The following is a 19,573-nucleotide window of genomic DNA, read 5'->3' as shown; positions in this document are numbered from 1 at the left end:
ACGGCAGTGTGTCATAGGGAGATAACCCTGATCTTTATAACGTTTGGTACACTTCAAGACAATGATCACATCCTTGATAGTGAAGAGTTAGAACATTCGGCATTTCTAGCCTGAAAGGAAAGTAATTGTCTTAGAAGTTTAGTATTCAGACAAGATTTATTTATTAACAAACCTGAGAGAAGAAACCCCTCTAGTAGTTTCTTTTACTTGTTTCTACATGGATAACTTCTGATTTGTCAAACTTACTACTTCACTGAAGAGAAATAGACTTTACCTTCTAATTTTAAACGGATTGACATGAAGTTTGGAGACATCACACTGGGGTCTTGCTCTGACCAGTTCCTTTGTGGATCTCCAGCGGTCCCACCATGTGGAAATGCTCAGTCTGCCCTTCCTTGGCCACCAAGGGGCTTGTGCCTCTCTTACTCCTCCGTGCACAGCCGGGGGCACAGCGGGAGGAGTAGTCGCCTACTTTGCACACGGCGATCTTACACTGCAGATAGACCACATCGTAGCTGTTGAGAAAGCTAAAGGCGTTGAACTTGAACTGGGCTACATTCTTCTGGCGGGAGTGGAGGTTGGTATAGGTATTGTCTTTGATGCAGCTGAAGGGAAGAAAAACCCCAGGCCAAAGATTAAATTAAAGCATGGCATGAAGTCACTTTGACTCAAAGAATCAGGCTTGGATTCAGACCTCTGGATTCCAAATGGAGTTCTCCCATCCAGTATTCCTTTTATAAAGAAACTTTAGAGGGAAATGTATAGCATTAAATGCATATATTAGAAAAGAAGAGATATCTAAAATCAATAACCCAAGCTTCCAATCTAGGAAACTAGAGAAAGAAGAGCAAATTCATCCTAAAGCAAGCAGAAGAAGGCATGGTTGTTAAATTCCGGCACCAAGCTGAGCCGTTTTCCTTAATTCATCTGTAAGGAGGATTGAAAGGGAAGAGCTTTCTCACCCTGTGACTCACTGCTATTTAGCGCCACATCTGTGTACCGCCCAGAGCCATGGCTCTTACCACCGGTGGAAGGTGCTGCGTCCTGGCCCTCCTCTGGCTCCGGGAAACAAGCTCTCACCAGGCTGCTTCTCGTGAGCTTTAGGCTGCTATGGCTCCCCGCACTCTGAAGTCACCATTGGTTTTGTTGTTTTTATGTCGGTTTCCAATTACCCATTCGTAAGCATTTAGCCCATTAGGGGACAATGGAGCTATAAAGTCAAACAATTTGCCAAAGTTCTGGCCTGGCAAATCCTTTAGTTAACCAGAATAAATCTCACCACTATAACTAAGAGCTTGGCCTGGGCTAACCCACCAGCCCATCACTGTAGGCCAAAAGCACAGAGGGCCTGAACCATGAATGAGGAGTCTAGGAAAACCATAAAACGAGCGGGGAAGGGAGGCTTGGACTGAAAGGGTGCGCTGGGACAGCAGAGTCTGGGCACCAAGGCCAATGTCTAGAACTCTTCGGGGATTCAAGGGAGGTTGTCCAGACTGCCTGTAATGATTTGGGATCAGAGGTGTGGGGGGTGAGGGTCCCAACTCTGCCTCTGGGACGTGGTGAGGATTCTTTTGCACAATGCTGTGGTTTAAAACTACCACTTGACAAGCCACAGACTCCCTTAAGGAACGCCACATGAATCTGATAGGTAACCCGGGAGAGATTTTCGTTCTCCTTACCCCTGCTGGATCAACTCGTACTTGACAGTTGTAAAATCCTGGGGATCTGGAGAAGCCACGCAGGTGTCCACAAAGAGCATCAGGTTGGGATCGTGGCTATGGAGAGTGGCTTGGAGGAAGACCTCTTGCCTCTGGCTGGCATAGTGCGGCTTCATGCTTCCCATAGGATGGGATGTGGGTGACTCGAGGAATGTTATGGACACATCATAGCCAACTCCCTCGCTCAAGATGTCAGCCCCATGAACACCTGCGCCCGCTGAGGGGCGCTCCACCCTGCAGGTGAGCTTGAGCTGAGGCACCTTGTGCCGCACAATGACTCGTCCAGGGTGGCCTTGTATTCGGCCTCTAATGGAGTTGGAGTAGCTGAAGGAGCCAAGGCTTTCCTGTGAGGACAAGAGGAGAGTTGGTGGCCAGAGCTTCTGGCTTCCTGACAAGCACTTCCTGTATAAGCAGAGACTGCTCCTTCACCTTCCTTACTTGGGGCAAATTTACTGACTTGCTGGAGGGCAGGAGCCCTGGGCCTGACCTCTGTGGTCCTTAACCATGAATGGGGTGATGACTTGTCCTCTCCTGGAGTCCAGGGTGCAGGCAGGGAGCCCCAGGTGTGTGAGGGCCAAGCTGGGGTGGCGTGAGGGGCGTGGGAGACCCACCCTGGCTGTGGGTCTCACCGGCTGGGAGCTCCCTCTCTGCCTAACTCCTTCTACACATTCAATTCCCTTGGGCATATTTATTTTCTTAACTTCAATGTCATCGTTTTGTGAAATAAGCAGGTGGTTAAGGAAAATTAAATAGAGATATGTATTTCAATGCACGTAAATATCGAGATATTTGCTTTCCAGATTGCAAAATATAGCTAGCCAACTGGTTAGAAACACAGCAGACAAGCATACAGTCTGTTCCCTCCTGTGCCCAGTGCCATAACTTGTACTTGGTTGTTGTGGTTGTTGGGTGCCGTCGAGTCAGTTCTGACTCATAGCAACCCCATGCACAACAGAACGAAACACTGCCCAGTCCTGCACCATGCTCACAATCATTGTTACGTTCGAGCACATTGTTGCAGCCACTGTGTCAATCCATCCCCTCGAGGGTCTTCCTCTTTTTCACTGACCCTCTACTTTACCAAGCGTGATGTCCTTCTTCAGGGACTGCTCTCTCCTGATAACGTGTCCTGATAACTTCGTCTCACTCTCCTCATTTCTAAGGAAGTGTACTTGGTTGGGGTGTACTAATGTTGACTAAAGAAACATAATGTGAAAAATGCTTTGGTTTTGGAGGTAAGAGAATATCATCCATCCATCCGTCCATCCATTCTTCAGTCCATCAATGCTCAACACTTGTTACTGTGACAAAGGCTTCAATGTGTATCCCGAAAAGAAGGAAAGAAAGTTTCAGACAAACGAGCAAGCTGCTCCAGGTCTCATCAAACTCACAAATGAAGTCCTGGCTCACATGTTTCCTCTGTTTCTATCCAGATTTTTAACAGGTGGTTGAATTTTCCAAACCCTTCTCCTTGGCCTCCATCCATGGGAAGGTGCCACCACCTTGTCAGTTTCTTACCTGCCTGACGGTGCCACAGTGGCCGTAGGGAATGTTGAAGATCAGATAGCGCCCCATGACTTGAGGGCGACACAGCTTATCATTTAAGTGGAGGTCCCAGGAGGAGTAGCCCAGCCTCCGGAGATAGCTTCGGTCAATGATGGCTTGGAAGAGGTTAGGCAGGCAGGAGAGCTGGGCTGCAGAAGGAGGAGAATGGTGAGTCCCTCACAAAGGGACCCTGGCCCCCTGGACATGTAGGTCAGGGGTGTGGGTATATGTTACTTTATAAAAGTACAAGGGACAGTGCCCTAGCTTGGGCTGGCTCTGCTGTCATCATCCCCACCCCTGACTTGACATTCATTGACTTTATTTATTCCCTCCCTTTTCCACAAAGGCTTTGGAGGGAACACTATAACCACAACACACATCCCAAGGGCAGAAGTTAGAGCCTCATCTAAGGAGTTAAAGCGCAGCTCATTTCATATGTTGAAAACACCTGAGCCTGGGCCTTTACAAGGTAAGTTGGAAAAGCAAAGGAGGAGGGAGCATGGGTGCATAGGGGTCTCTTCTCCAACCTCCTAAAGCCCAGTGAGTGGGTGGAACACTAGAGATCTCAATGGAAACACAGACAGCTGCTCTCTCAGCTCCCCCTTTCAGCAGCCTCAGACCCTAGGAGGGGAGAAGAATTTACCATTGTCCTTGGGTACAACAAAGTCAGCCGGACCTGGTGAGGGAGAAAGATGAAGAGCAAACGTGAGCGGTGCTGAGACACTGGAAGATGCTGGTGTAGCCACCAGGAAACATGAAGGGTAAGCAGGCTCCCTTGATTCAGCTTTGAAACCAGAGTATAATGGCATGAGAATACTCGAGGGCAATGAAAAGAAAAGAGGGTCCTGGGCCTTCTGGTGGAACTGGAGGGAAGGATGGTGAATTATGCAAAGTAGTGTTGACAATACAGGTATCATCAGCACCAAGATTTATTGGCGCAAGAGGACAGCAAATACAGGGCTTTGCAGGTCCAAATACCATCACATGAACTCTGGCTGGTGTTTCTTATGGTGCACATGGCACTCTTGGCATTTAAGGCTGGGAAGAGGCAGTTTTTGGCTATCAAAGGCTTTCCCAGCCCAGAAGCCAGTCAGGGCAGTAACTCAGAGCCAAGGCCCAGCCCAGGAAGCATGGCTGGTTGGATTCTCTCAACCTCTTCAGATGCCGCCGGGCCCATTGTATTGGTCCTTTGGACACCTGTTCCTGATGAAAAGGAAGCCCCTTGTGTACATCTCAAGAATGGAAAATGAATTACCATTCAGAATGGGTCCCCCGATGGCACCCGGGATGGCTGGAACTGCAGACAGACACAGTAAAGGGAGAATCTGGGAGGTAAGGACCCCAGGAACCCAAGTGGAGACTCATAGACTTGGCTCTGTGTGATTAATGTCTCCCTTACTGAGGGCTCTGACAGCTTTTCTATTTGAGCCCTATTTCTATGTGAAACAAAAGTTACTCCCGTTTAAAGGCAAAAGCGATGATAGCAATGCCTTTAACTGTAAAAAACTAAGAATGGAACAGACAAGGTGACCGCTGATTTGCTCACCAAATCTTAGAATTTTGCAACCCCTTGAGACTTACCGTGGGTAAATGTAAGGAAGTTCAACTCTACACAGAAGGTGGTCACCTATGGAACTCCGAGCGTCAAGACAGATATAGGCTAACAATACAAAATATTCCAGGAAACGGATAGGCCAAGATGAAAGGGCTACGAGGGAACCCAGGCTATAATAGGGTGTCTTTCTGACTCCCGAGGGCTTGGTCAAGGTGAAGGACAGTGTCCACACAGAGTTGTGTCCTTGATGCCCTTATCAGAGATTGAAAAGTGGACTGGACAAATTGTAGTCTGACAGCAGCAACTTCTATCTCCTTAATCATTTTATTACACTGTTACTCCATCCTTTGACCTCATAATCCTTTAGCTATATTTCAGAACAAAAAGACTAAAATTGTGCTGTATTGGAATTAGACAAAACTGATTAATAAAAGCCGAAGCGTATATAATTAAAACATTTACCACAAAGCTTCTATAACACCAGTAGTAAACCAGCTGCTGTCAAGTCCATCAAGTCAACTTGGACGCACGGCCAACCCATGTGCATCAGAGCAGAACTGTGCTCCGTGGGGTTCTCAGTGGTTGATTTTTCAGAAGTAGGTCTCTAGTCCTTTCTTCTGAGGTGCCTCTGGGTGAACTCCAACCTCTAACCTTTCCTTAGCACCTGAGCACTGTTAACCACCCAGGAACACTTTATACAACACACACACACACACACAAAAAAAAATCAAACCCATTGCCATCGAGTGGATTCCGACTTATAGAGACCCTACAGGACAGAGTAGAACTGTCCCATAGGGTTTCCAAGGAGCACCTGGTGGATTCAAACTGCCGATCTTTTTAGTTAGCAGCCTGACACTTAACCACTGCACCACCAGGGCTCCTTATACAACACATAGGCCCTAAATTGTTTCTTGTTATCCTTGGATCTGTGGACCCGGCCAAATCCGATATTCCTTGGGGCTGTGAATTTTGACCTTGGAATGCATGGAGAGGAAGGAAGGCCTCACGCAGTGGGTGGTCCCCCGCATGATGATGAGGAGGGGGGTATGTGGCAGCGAGCTCCGTACCTTTGCACACCACGCCTGCGTCCTCGCTGTGACGGCAGTTGTGGTGAGCCCAGCCCAAGTGGGCACAATGCTCCAGCGCATCCTCGTTGCCCACGCAGTGCACATCGTCCAGCAGGATGGGCCCCAAACCTGGGCCGAAGTGGCCGTGCCCCAGGGCATGCAGCGCATGGCCACATCCCAGAAGGCGGCACACGACCCGGGCGTTCTTGATGTTCCAGTGGTCATCACACACCGTGCCCCACATGCCGTGGTGCCGAACCTCTACGCGGCCCTGGCACCGGCTCCACCCACCCGCCAGGCGCAGAGGCAGGTCTGAGGAAGGTAAGAGAAGGATTCAGGTGAGAAGAAACTCCTTGGCTAGGTTTCTACCATCCATGGCATTTCAGCATCGTTTGTTATTTGCAATAGAAGAAACTAACACTAGAAGGCATTCCATGAGAGAGTGCTCTGAATGGAAAGCGACCTGATGGTATCCAACAGCAACAACATGTGAGGAGATGTCTGCAGGGGATATCTGAGCAAGTGTCTTCTGAGTAAGAGACCAGAGAGACTATGTTACCAAGGAGCAAACAGGATGTGAAAAACCACTCCTCATCATGGGCACACAGCAAGCTAGGATGCTCAGGGACACCATGGGCCATTAGAGGGTAATGTGTGTGAGTGGAGTTCAAGGGCTGGAGGTCAGTCGATGAGGGGCAGAATGAGCCAAGGGCTGAGCAACATCTCAGCGTGTCTATGGCACACAGGAGCTGGGGTCATACGAAGGGAGGACCGTTCGTATCAGTGGAACATGGACGAGACCTAGGAAGGTGGAGGAACAGAATTACCTGAGCATGTGATGATCCCCGACCCCAAACACAGACTGGCTAGGGGGACTTTGCCTTGACTACTCGCTGTGTTGGGAATATTCTTTCCCTAGGTGTTTGCAGGCTAATTCCCTCACCTCCTTCACATCTTTGTTCAGATGTCACCGTCTCCGTGACGCTTATTCTGATACCCAGATTAAAATCGCACCCCCATCAGCTCTTTCAATCCTCCTTTCCTGGTCTACTTTTTATTTTTTCCATAGCGCCAATCACCTCTTAAACACCATAAACTTTGCTTATTATGTTTATTGTTTATTGCCTGTATCCTCTCTGGAATACAGAGAAGTTTAGGTGCTCAATCAACATTTAGTGAGTGACTAAAAGTATTAAGAAAATAGATTCAATGGGAGAGTAAATGGTGGGATCATACCTTCCCTCCCAGCCCCACCTCAGGAAAGAGAGTCCAGCGGGGTGCGTGTAAGGGCCCATGAAGAGGAATGGCGGCAGGAGGGAGATGCTGTGAGTGGGAGAGGTGAAACAGCTAGGTCAGAAGGCCATGTAGTGGCAGAAGCTACGTCTCTGGGAGCACAGCACCCTGACAAATCCCGGCTTGTGGCAGAGGCATTGGCACCCACAAGACAGAGGCCACCTGTACACCTATATGCTCATACTGACTCCCTGAGAAGAACGTTAATATGGGGTAGATGCTGTTTTAGAGTTCTGAGACATTTCTGTAAATAATATACACCGGCCCACAGAGGTGTGTGGGTGCCCGCACACATCTGGGTCTGCACATACATGTCTAGAAGCTCATGGAATTTTTCTGTAAAGGAGAAGAAATTTGATTGTAAGAGAAATATGCACTTTATGGTATTAATAGAGATACAGTAATGTTAGTGCTTAGAAACAAACAAAAATTACCATTTAAAGGGGCCATTTCTGCACCAACTGAAATTGTACCTGTGAAAAAAGAGAAAAAAAATTAAGCTTTAAAAAACACGTACCCGCTAGTGGTGGTGGAATGATGTGGAAAAGGATGGGGTAACGGTTGTACAACTTGATGAATGTAATTAATGCACTGAATTGTACATGTAAAAATGATTGAATTGGAAAATGTCTTGTTATATGTATATTTTCCACAATAAAAAACGCATACCCTCGAAGTCTCTTACTTATAGTCAAAGCTGATAAAGAATCAAGCATTTTCTCTAATTTCAGACACCGATGCTTTTGTTTATGCTTCTACTTTGGTTTGGATATAGAAATACTGTCCATAAAGTTTTATTTCTTGGCATCGAAATTTGACAAGTGATGGTGTATCTTGCTGATTATCCAAATATAAAAGAATTTGTTAAATTATCAGAAAAAAAGCTTTATGAATATGCTGAGGTTTTGTAAGGAAGAATAAAAAAGTGTTAAGGTTTGTAGACACCAGTTTTACAGGGGCTGAAAAAGAAAATCAAGTCATCAAGAAATATTTCCAGATAAGAGAAAGACCACATCTAAAAGTGTGATTACATATTAAAAATATACAGAGGAAGGTAAGGTAGGAAATTTAACAATGGATTAATGATAGAGTATCGTGGTATAAATTATTATGAAATTGAGTGTTAATCTAGCAGCAGGTACATGATCATTACCAGGTAACGCTGTCACTTTTGTTGGAAGTGGATCTGTGGCTGCAAAACAAAAAAACAATAAACCTGTAAAAACTCATTGCTGTCAAGTCGATTCCAACTCATGGCAAGCCCATGTGTTACACTATCTTATTTCTACCCCAGTTATTTATCTGATCCTGGGCAAAACTTTTACTTTCTAAGTATTTATTTCCTCTGTAAAAACAGAGACTATAGTGTAATCTATTCCAGAGGGTGGTGTGAGATTCCATAAGGTCATGTATAAGGTGCCCATACTGAGCAAATGCTATACAGACGTTAGTTACTGTCCCACCACCATAACTACCACTGCCATTATCACCACCTTTTTCTTCTTGTTGTTCTCTTCCTCCTCCTGCTCCTTCTTCTTCCTCCTCCTCCTCCTCTTCTTCTTGTTCTTGTCCTTCTTCCTTTTCTTCTTCTTCCTTCACCTCCTCCTCCTCCGCCTCCTCTTCTTGTTTTTGTTGTTCTTGTCCCTGTCCCTCTCCCTCTTCTTCTTCCTTCTCCTCCTTCTCTTCTTCTTCTTGTTCTTGTCCTTGTCTGTCTCCTTCTTCTTCTTTTTCTTCTTCCTTCTCCTCCTCCTCTTCTTCTTCTTTTTGTTGTTCTTGACCTTGTCCTTCTTCTTCCTCTTCCTCATCTTCCTCTTGTTGTCCTTGTCCTTCTCCTTCCTCTTCTTCTTCCTTCTTCTCCTTCTTTTCTTGTTTTTGTTCTTGTCCTTCTCCTTCTTCTTCCTCCTCCTCCTCTTCTTGTTGTTCTTGTCCTTCTTCTTCTTCCTTCTGCTCCTCCTCTTCTTCTTGTTGTTCTTGTCCTTGTCCTTCTTCTTCCTTCTCCTCCTCCTCCTCCTCTTCTTGTTGTTCTTGTCCTTGTCCTTCTTCCTCTTCTCCCTTCTCTTCCTGGTCTTCTTGTTGTTTTTGTTGTTCTTGTCCTTGTCCTTCTTCTTCTTCCTTCTCCTCCTGCTCTTCTTCTTGTTCTTGTCCTTCTCCTTCTTCTTCTCCTCCTCCCCCTTCTCTTGTTCCTTCCCCTCCTCCTCCATCTTCCTCCTCCTCATCTCTAAGATGGTTGTCATCCTCTCCTGGGGAAACAAGAAGTGTTTACCCTTGGTATGTAAGTCCTTTCTGGGCTGGGAGTTTCTTCAAAAGTCACCAGGGTTACTGCAAGGGGCAGAGAGCATACCTGGAGAAGAAGCTTCTTCATCTGAAGTGGGAGTTGTATCTGCAAATAAAGAAGAACCAAACTCATATGTCAGTGGAAATAAAATGCAATATTTTGGTTTGACCAACAGAGTGGATGAAGTAGTCTTTAAGAAATTAGTGGCTGAAATAGAAGAGCAAAAGGGTAGAACCAACACTACAGCAACCTGGTTCTAGTGTGTACATTTATTTCAATGCGCTGGCTGGATCAAAGCTTCATTGAAGGCAACACACACTCCTCCAGGCAGGTGGAGGTGTGGACCCCCAGCCTGACTTTTTATGTGCACATCTGATCAAGTCCAGAGCCACAAGCAGACTCGGTCCCTAGTGGAGGGGCCACTTCTGTGTCTACAGATGAACAAAGAGAACACGGAGCTTAATTTCTAGTGAAAAGGACACTGAGTTTTCCATTTACATTGGGGCTTATACTGTAGATAAAATGTTCACTTGTCACATAGAAAGAGGGAAAGTTGATCATATTTAACTTAAGAAATCTGGCAGGCAGAAAACACTACCTGAGGGAGTGTCCATTTCTGCAGAGTCTGAAGATGCATCTGTGTGTAAACAGAGAGAACAGGACTGAATAACAAGTGGAAGGACGCTCGAACGTGTCATTTTTCGTTGAGGTTTAGTTTGTGGTCAAAATGGCCATTATATAGGCTTATTTTCTAAATGTGTTTGTTGTTGTTAGTTGCTGTCGGGTCGATTCTGATTCATGGCCATCCTATGTGAGCAGAGTAGAACAGCTCCATAGGGTTTCAAGGCTGTGGCCTTTCAGAAGGAGATTGCCAGTCTGTCTTCTGAGACACCTCTGGGTGAGTTTGAACAGCCAACCTTTTGGCTAGTAGTCGAACACTTAACCATTTGTGCCACCCAAGGGAATTTGATCACATTAAACAGCACAGTGTGAGAATCTTTACCAGATGGCGAGGTCACTTCTGCTGAGGATGAAGAGGTATCTACAGATAAAGGGAAGAAGAAACGTAAATACTAGTGAACAAGACTCCTAGGTTTCTGTTTCTACTGAGACTTATGTTAGGACAAAATTTTCATGAAACAGCCTAGTTTGCCAAATAGAATTCCAAGAAGGGACACTTAATGGGACAGCACAGAGCATTTTACCTGGTGCAGAGGGCACAGTTGTTGACCTTGAAGCTGAAGCTGAATAAAAATAAAAACGGTTGCAATAAGACAGCTGCATTAGGCACGTTTCTAGAAGGTGCAGGAGACACAAAGGTGGCCATTGTAGATCAGTGGGACTGGCCAGGCATCATGTCCTGCCATCCAGACAAGGCACCCTCCAGTGTCTCCAAGCCTCCCTACCCTCCTCAGGCTCCATTCCTCTTGCCCCATCCTTACTTCTCCCCTTAGAGGTGGAGCGGATTACATGTTCGGAGGGCAACAGTCCAAGTCTTTCCACTGTGTGGGGCTAATCTCTCAAAGATTCTACGAATGGGGGATTTGCTTCCCCCTGTCTCCTTCCTTTCCCCTCAAACTGGTGGGAGGCGGTGGAATGAAGACTGAAATCTTCCCTAGGTGGGCTGTTCCAAGATCTAGACTGAGGGGCTAACAGGCCCACTTGGCTCTCGTACTGTTGTCCTCCAATCCAGCTTTATAAGTAACAAAGGCCATATTTTGGTGCTCCATCTGCTGACTCTGATGTTTTATTTCTCCATTAGTATTAATAGAGATAGAATAATTTTAGTGCTTAGAGAAAACCAAAAATTGTCAGGTAAAGGGGCCATTTCTGCACCAACTGGAACAGGGAAGAACATCCTCTTTATTGGCCTCACTCAACACTCTGTACGTAAAGTTCTTGAACCCAGAGTCACACTAGGAACTCCTCAGATAATTCTAAGCATCATTCTCTAGAAACTACTCCACCAGAAGTGAGTTACTTGTTATCTCAGTCAGCTCTGCACCCTCACTGCCTTGGTCCAGAGCTCGGTGAGTGGTCAGCTTCCACCTGTTTGAACATCTAAGGATGCTAATATCTAATGCTGCTTGAATATCTAAGAAGGGTCAGTTAAAGCCATTCAAGTAACACCCACTTGGTGACTGGTCTCCAGGAAAAGCTCCATGGACTAGAGTAGGTGATTACGTTAGACCACCAGGCACTCCAGCAAATGATTAATTCCTCATTGATTTTGTGGACTTGACCATCTGTTTGGCTGAACAGTTGAACTAATTTTCCCCTTGGCCTGTGTGTTTATCTGTATTTCCCAGAATTCATTTACTGTTGCGGGACCCAGAGATGGCCTTTATGAATCAGCTCAATATAAAGGTATTAAAAAATCTCAAGACAAAAGATTATTAAAGAATCAAAGAATTTTACCAGGACATAAACAGTGGCTTAATGAGATCACTGGAAAACAAAATAAAATAATTTATAGCAAGCAAGATGTAACCCAAGACGACATTAAAATTACCTATTAAACGGGTTACAACAATATTCAAAGATGCTGGAAATTAGAAAAGGTAATTGATTAAAACCTACCAAATGACACACAAGAAATGTTTTATTGGTAACTTGTTTTCTTCTCTCTGGAGCACAGACACCATGGTCTTCATTTATTTAATCAACAAATATTGATTGATCATCTACCCTGTGCCAATCACTGTGCTCAGTACTGGGGTAAAACAGTCAACAAAATTAGGCACGATACCTGCTCTTAAAGAGTGGACCGTCTGTGGGAAGGACAGATATGATCAAATGATCACACAATAAATGTAAAATTGCAGCTGTGACAGTGCTGCGTAGGAGGGATATGTGATGTGCGGAGAACCTACAGTAAGGTGATCCCACTTGGCCAGGGAGGGGCCCTCTCCATCCTGTTGACTCTCCCCCTACCACCTTCTGCCTGGCACAGGGTGTTGTCTGGACTAGGCGCTCTGGTCAAAGACAATGACGACTTGATACCACACTGCCCACAGCTCTTCCAGGCTTGGTCCCACCCCATGGCATGAGAATAGCCATCTTGCTCTCCCATTTGCCTGCATTTGCAGTGCCATGGGCAGCGGACATTACCGGATGAGGGTGTCACTTCTGCCAAAGTAGATGTTATGCCTGGATATGAAACACAAAAGGAATGTTGGTCAATTTTTAAATTTTGTTTCTGGTTACACACAATTCTGTCTTTCCTATGGGCTCGTTTACTAGGCTTTGTTGTTGAAAAAATTCAAGCATGAAGACTAAGTATTTCCCGCCCCCTGAAAAAAAGTTTAGGTACCCAAATTAAAAACACATAAACTGTTATAAATTAAAACACTCTCAGAATGAAACATGTTTCTCTGCCCTTTTAAGCAAAAGATAAAGGACATATTTTAACCTACATAATTCTGGCTCATTATGAAGAATATCATTGTTGTTCAGGGTTGTAATACAGTGATGTCTCAAAGGACATTGAGGTAAGTGGGCATTTTTGCTCCATGTCAGCTCATTTAGAAAGTTCGGTGACATTTTACATTTCTTTCTTTTTTTTTTTTGAGCTCTCTGTGGCTGTTAGGCTATCTGCTACATTTCCTGTCTTAAAATCCGGTACTTGTATCAGGCTCCCCGCTTCCAGGCTTTGAGCCCCCTCCCCAATTTATCTCTTCTAATATACAGTCAGTAGGGAGTGGTGCTGTGGTTAAAGCCCTGGGCTGCTAACCGAAAGATCAGTGGTTCGGACTTCTCAGCTGCTCTGTGGGAGAGAGATGTGGCCGTCTGCTTCTGTAAATATTTACAGCCTTGGAAAGGCTATGGGGCAGTTCTACTCTGTCCTATAGGGTTGCTATGAGTCAGAATCGACTTGGTGGCAATGGGCTTGGGTTTTGGTTTAGGGAGACCAGATAGCCAATTGTTACATGTGTGTACAAGGTATGAACAACAGGCTTCCAACAAACAGGCTCTGTGAATACTCCCCATGTGTGTTTGAGCACTTGAGCTTGAACACTGGGGCTTCACTTTGGCTGGGTAGAGGCCCTCTTTGTCTACTTCTGGGTTCTAGTCTATTTTCCAAGGGATTACTTCAGCTAGCAAGTGACTCCTGGATAAGTGGGGGTATAACCATGCTCTCTCAGGAGAATTTCAACACAGCAATATCTCTTAGATAGGCAGTGAGGGGACAAGTCAGCAGAAAACTTATTACCAGTTGGAAGGACCAAATCTGTGGCCGAAAGAGAGGTAGGAACTGTCAAAACAAGTAAAAGTTAAAGAAAATTGTAATGAAATACCATCCTTGTCAATAGACCTCATTGGTAAAAAATTTAAAAAAAACACCCCATTTACAAATTATGTCCCAGCTGTGTCCATACGTAATTATCCTCTGTCCCTATTCCATTCTCCTATCCTCTGTTTCACTGGTTTTAGGGAAATAATTAATGAGGAGCAATGGGGTTGGAACTCAAGAGACCTCAGTTCTAGTTTCTCCTGTAACTGGGCTTGTGACTTTGGACAAGTCCCTTTGTTCTCTGAGCTTTCGTTGCTGCATCTGAAGGGCTGGTCCATGGACCAGCAGCATCTCTGTCACCTTGTTAGAAATGCAGAATATCAGGACCCACCCCAGGCCTGCTGAAGCAGAAGCTTCATTTGAACGAGATTGCCAGGTGATTTGTGTGCCCATTAAAGTTTTAGAACCACCAAGCCTCACAGATGGAGATGCCTACAGACCCAGAAACAGTGGCATGGCTGGGTGGAAGCCGGAGACCATGTGCCCCATATATGGGGGGCAGCCCTTTCCAGCTCAGCCCAGCACTTGGTGCTCTGCCGAATTCACGCTACTGGTTTCTACTCTCTGATTTTTCAATCGACACTGGAAGTCTGAACTTTTATAGGAAGTCTCCCATTTTTAAAAATGTGGGATTAAAAAAAAATTAACACTCATAAGCAAAACTGTATTGTCTGAATCAAAACCCATCAGTAGGTCAAAATCAGCCCATGAGCTGCCTGTTTGTGACTGCTGGTCTGAGAAACCTCTGAGGTTTCTTCCAACTCTTGAAAAATGTTACACTGTGACAAGGTTACAAGGTGCCATATCTAACTTGTCCTTGCCTAAAAGACCTGGTGGCTGATTCTCACAGATCCCACCACAAAGAGAGAAATCTGTTTCATTGTCTGATCTTCCTCAGAGCTCAGTTTCTACTAAACCTGGAAGAAGGCTCTGAGATTTTCGAGATATGAACCACTGGCTACTTTCATAACGGTTTACTGTTCAGAGAAAACCTGAGGTTGAATAGGCTTGAGTTGAGATGGTATTTATCCAACTTATTTATCCAAGTCAAGACTGCTCTAGGATGATCCCCAAAATGTCCAGAAGGAAGTTTACAAAAGGACACACGGGTTGCTTACGTTAGACAGTCAGGCCCAGTCTTGGCAGGCGACACGATATGCAGGGAACTCAGGAACGTGACTACGAAGCTCCCATTGCTGTGTGCTTACACAAGGCTGTACCACCCAGTCTCCAGGACAAGCTTCTAAGGTGGCTCTTTTCATCCTCCTGTGCTACTGATGGAGCCCCGGTGGCACAGTGGTTAAGAGGTCAGCTGCTAGCCAAAAGGTCAGCAGTTTGAATCCACTAGCCGCTCCTTGGAAACCCTATGGGGCAGTTCTACTCTGTCCTATAGGGTCGCTATGAGTCAGAATCGACTCGACGGCAACGGGTTTGGTTTTCTTTTTTTTTTTGGTGTTATTGATGAAGAAACAGAAGCTTCGAGAGCTAAAAGGACTTGCCTGTGGTTGCCCAAATGGTTAAGGCTGTAGCCAGAACTTGATCCCAGGTTCTCTGACTCCAAATTCTGTGATGCTGCATTTATACTCGAAAAGATTTCAATGGTCAAAGAACTCTGAGAAACACTGGGGTAAAGCACTTGTAAAATGGTCCCTCAGAGCCTTTACTTTGCTAATAGGCTGTGAATCTTCAAGAGATGAAGATGGTATTTCCCCAACTTGTTTAACCATGCAGTCTTTTTTAAAACTTAGTTTATCACTGGGTTAGTGTACTGCACTGTGAAACACACTTAGGAGACGTGGTGCTCTATCATTTTACGGAAATTGTATCGTTTTCCTGAGATGTCTGAAATCCTGTGACTGTTAAAAAACCCAGCTCACTGAATACTCAAATGTATGGATGCTAAGGAGAACGTGAGTGAAGCTCATGTCGTTATAAATTGATTTCAGGGATCAAGGAGGAAGGGAACAAACTTGGTGTCCTATACATGGAAGGTGTGTGATGAATATCTGTTCAATTTACCATTTCAATCAATGAATTTGTGAGCACCTTGTATTAGTTTGATATAGGCTTGATATTTAGCTTCATATGAAGTATAGACGCGAATCCTAACCACAGGAAAGGCAATCTATAACATAACTGATTTACAGAAAGCAAGGAAGAAAACAAAATTACCAAGTGAAGTGGTCACTTCTGAGGCTGAGGCTGAAATTATAAAACAAAAAAAAACAAGACAGAATAAGATAAAATCCAAACAAAAATCCCACCCACAAGCTAATTTACAAGATAAGCCTTTTTTAAAAAAATTATGCCTCAAATACATTAAAATTAGATACAAAATGACTTCTGAAATGTAAAATTAAAAATAAGAAAGCTTTCCTGGGAAGAGACTGAAATAGAGACAGGAAGACAGGAAGTGGGAAACGTTACTTGGTTGTGAGGACAATATTATCTCCCAGGGAATGATTAGGAAGGCTATTGCACTGATATAATGAAGAGGAAACATTTTCCAGTGTGGCAAAGTACTAGGAACCTTCCTGATCCTACAAGACTAGATTTCTAAGACTGATTTCTCATCTTCACCAAACTAGTTTGATAACACCATATCAAGTTGCCTGAACTCTAAAGCTCTAGAAAGTCGTTACTTAACATAATAAAGCATATTTTGACTCCTGATTCAATATTCATTTACCTTTTTTAAAAAAAATAATATTTTATTGTGTTTTCGGTAGAAGTTTACATAGCAAATTAGGTTCCCATTTGACAATTTCTATACAAATTGTTCAGTGACATTAGTTACACTTTTCACAATGGGTCAACATTCTTTTTCGTTGCGTTCTGGTTGTTCATTAATATCCATTTCCCTTTATTAATGGTCCATCATAGCTGAAAAGCACAAATGATTCTGAGCCCTCCCACTGGAATGTAAGCGTTATGAGGGCAGGGTTTTTGTCTGTTTCCTTCACTGCTGCATCCTGAGCACTTCGATTTGTGCCTGGCAGATATGAAGTGCTCAGTAAATACCTGTCGAGTGATGGATGAATGTGACGGGATGAATGAATAAGACCCTACTATTCTAGTCTTTGCTCCATAGAACTGAAGATAAGCTGGGCTGTGGACATTTCCACTGCACCTGATGTCCTTTTCTTTTCTACTTTCTGGCAAGAGAAAGAAGAAAAGACTAGATAATGCACAAACAAAACCCTATAATTTTTTTTTCCACTGGACAGTTTCAATATGGAATGCAGGCCACACGATGGCTTTTGAAAGAAACCATACAGATTTGTAGAAGACACATACGCTTAAAAACTACTGACGTCCATTTTTTTTTGGGTGTCATTTCTCGTGTTGTTTCCCTAAGAATTCAAAGCCATTCAGGTGAGCATTTGGTGTTCAGACTTCACATTTCTAACCTAGGTCTCACGAAGAACATAGTACAGTTCTCCAAACAAAATTAATTTCACTTTACTTAAATTAGGGGCCCTGATGACGCAGTGGTTAAGAGCCCTGCTGCTAACCAAAAGGTCAGCAGTTCGAATCCACCAGTTGCTCCTTGGAAACCCTATGGGGCAGTTCTCCTCTGTCCTACAGGGTCGCTATGAGTCGGAATCGACTCAACGACAACAAGTTTGGTTTTTTGGTTTTTACTTAAATTAAAAAAAACAAAACCAAATATTTCATGGGGGATGACAGGTGGTTGGGGGCTGGAAAACCAAGCAGAGGAAGATATGTCATCATTTCTGCAAGAAGGTAAGGAATTGGCCAAGTGAAACTGACCCTCGAACCAAAGGCAAATGAAGTTGAGTTTCAGATTCTGAGCCCCCAGAGAGGAGGGCTTGTTCATGGGGTCCCTTCTGAGAAGGGCTCACAAGAGCACTATGTGGAGGACCTTACCACAGGCCTGATGATGCTAATGAGGGTGGGTGGGGCTGGGGGACTGTGGGAGACTCTGCTCAGAACTTACTTAGGAGCATCATGGCATGAAAAAGTTATCCTTATCTGTCTGTCTGTCTATCTGTCTTTATTTTAGCAGAGTTGGCTGTCTCCTCGAAAAGGCCCGTAAGCTAGAAGACTCCACCATATTATTAGCTCGCCTTTAAAAGCATAGCTTTTACTCCATAGGGAAGCTTTTGTAGGACAGGACGAGGGCCATGACAGTAATGTTTGCTACCCTTCCTCTGGCCATAGATGGTGGGACTCCAGCCTCAGAAAACCAGTTACAAAATCTAAGAATGGGAAAAGTACCTATTGGGTGGAAGAGATGTGGGTATTCCCCAGGAACTGAAAAAAAGAAAAATAGTCACTATAGAGACATTCCAAACAATCACGGTGAAATTTCATTCTCTTCTCAAATACCATCTAAATCACATACATGAGTGAGTCTGCCTCTAAACTACTCCTTCTGGTGTCTAATCAAATAGTTGCCTTTTAAAATGTGAAAGTATCTCATGAATGTGTTTCCATTATTCTGATTAAGAATAAGAAATCAGATTCATGTTGGGGTTGTGATGAGACATCCCCACTAGGCCCTGGACACCTTATCTGCATCGTGGGGCTCAGAGGAGGCTACAGGTGGAGGAACAGCTCTTGCCACAAGGTCCACCTGCCCCAGCCCTTCCTCGTCCTCCCTGCTGCCACTGCCTCTGATGTGTGAGTCACCACTTTGGGTCAAGAACTGGTGTCTCTGAGTCCTGCTGAGCTGCAGCACTCTAATTTGGAAGGATGACACACCCACCTGTTAACACCCAGACCACCTTTCCCTGAGGGTATAGGAAACAGCCCTGGGTCTTCACCTTCTGGAAGGGTGGAAGGGGCTGGAGCTCAGGGCACTCTCAAAGGAAGTTAAAGCTGGGAAGAGACTCATGGGGTGGGGGTGGTCCCTGCACTAGACGGCTAGTGACCACTCAGCAAATAAGATGGACATGAACTCACAGGTGCCTGGATGTCCAGTAGCTTCGGAATCTGCAGACATAAAGGAAGCAGTAGTTTGGCTTAATAATAGAAACCTGGATGATAAAGTGTTTTAAAGATTGTTGACGCAGTTCAAATGTGATGCAAAAACACTGGGTATAAATAATTATTCTTAACCATCTAGGGCCCGCCCCTCTGGGTTTATACAGTCAGCTATGGTTTGTATCACTTGGCTAAAAACTCTGAGGCAGTGATTCTTTTTTTCCTTGACATCTTTCTTTTAAATATTTTGTTGTGTTTTTGGCGAAAGTTTACACAGCAAATTAGGCTCTCCTTTGACAATTTCTACACATGTTGTTCAGCGACGTTGGTTACATTCTTCACAATATATCAGCATTCTCACTATTTCCATTAATCTAGCTTCCCTGGCCGCCCCCCGCCTTCTCATCTTTGGTCTGAGGTAAATGTTTACCATTTGGTTTCATTTAGATGATCATTTTGAGGAACACAGTACTCATAGGCGATAGTATTTATTTTATGGGCCAATCTGTCATTTGGTTGAAAGGTAACCTCTGGGAGTGGTTTGAGTTCCAAGTTTAAAGAATATCTCAGGGCGATAGCTTTGGGGGTTCATCTAGTCTCTCCTGGTCCAGTAAGTCTGGCCTTCTTTTAGGAATTTGAGTTTTGTTCTACATTTTTCTTCCATTCTATCTGGTACCATCTATTGAGTTCCTGGTCGGAACAGTCGGTAGTAGTATCCAGGCACTATCTAGTTCTTTTGGTCTCGAGGCAGGTGATTTCATTGTTCGTGTGGACTATTGGTTCTGTAGACTAGTTTCTTCTTTGAGTCTTTGGTTTCCTTCTTTCTCTTTAGCTCCGGATGAATAGAGACCAATAGTTGTATCTTAAATGGCT

The 19,573-nt window shown here is 44.5% G+C and overlaps 1 protein-coding gene across 1 annotated transcript in view; it reads right to left on the bottom strand.

Annotated features, from left to right (window-relative positions):
- Window positions 1–313: 313 nt before the first annotated feature.
- Window positions 314–19,573, bottom strand: part of LOC105756010 (deleted in malignant brain tumors 1 protein) — a 79,234-nt gene continuing 59,974 nt past the window's right edge. Inside the window, exons 8-13 of the mRNA XM_012555113.1 lie at window positions 8,675–8,683; window positions 5,889–6,200; window positions 4,519–4,560; window positions 3,237–3,412; window positions 1,680–2,062; window positions 314–605 (exon numbers count right to left, since the gene is read on the bottom strand). Of these exons, the coding sequence (XP_012410567.1) occupies window positions 314–605; window positions 1,680–2,062; window positions 3,237–3,412; window positions 4,519–4,560; window positions 5,889–6,200; window positions 8,675–8,683 (1,214 nt within the window). The remainder of the gene's footprint in view (window positions 606–1,679; window positions 2,063–3,236; window positions 3,413–4,518; window positions 4,561–5,888; window positions 6,201–8,674; window positions 8,684–19,573) is intronic.

Source organism: Trichechus manatus, unplaced genomic scaffold (genome assembly GCF_000243295.1).
Source record: "Trichechus manatus latirostris isolate Lorelei unplaced genomic scaffold, TriManLat1.0 scaffold00031, whole genome shotgun sequence".
NCBI classification, from domain to species: Eukaryota; Metazoa; Chordata; class Mammalia; order Sirenia; family Trichechidae; genus Trichechus; species Trichechus manatus.
The sequence above is the reverse complement of the archived record's forward strand: the minus strand, read 5'-3'. Positions and strand labels throughout refer to the sequence as shown.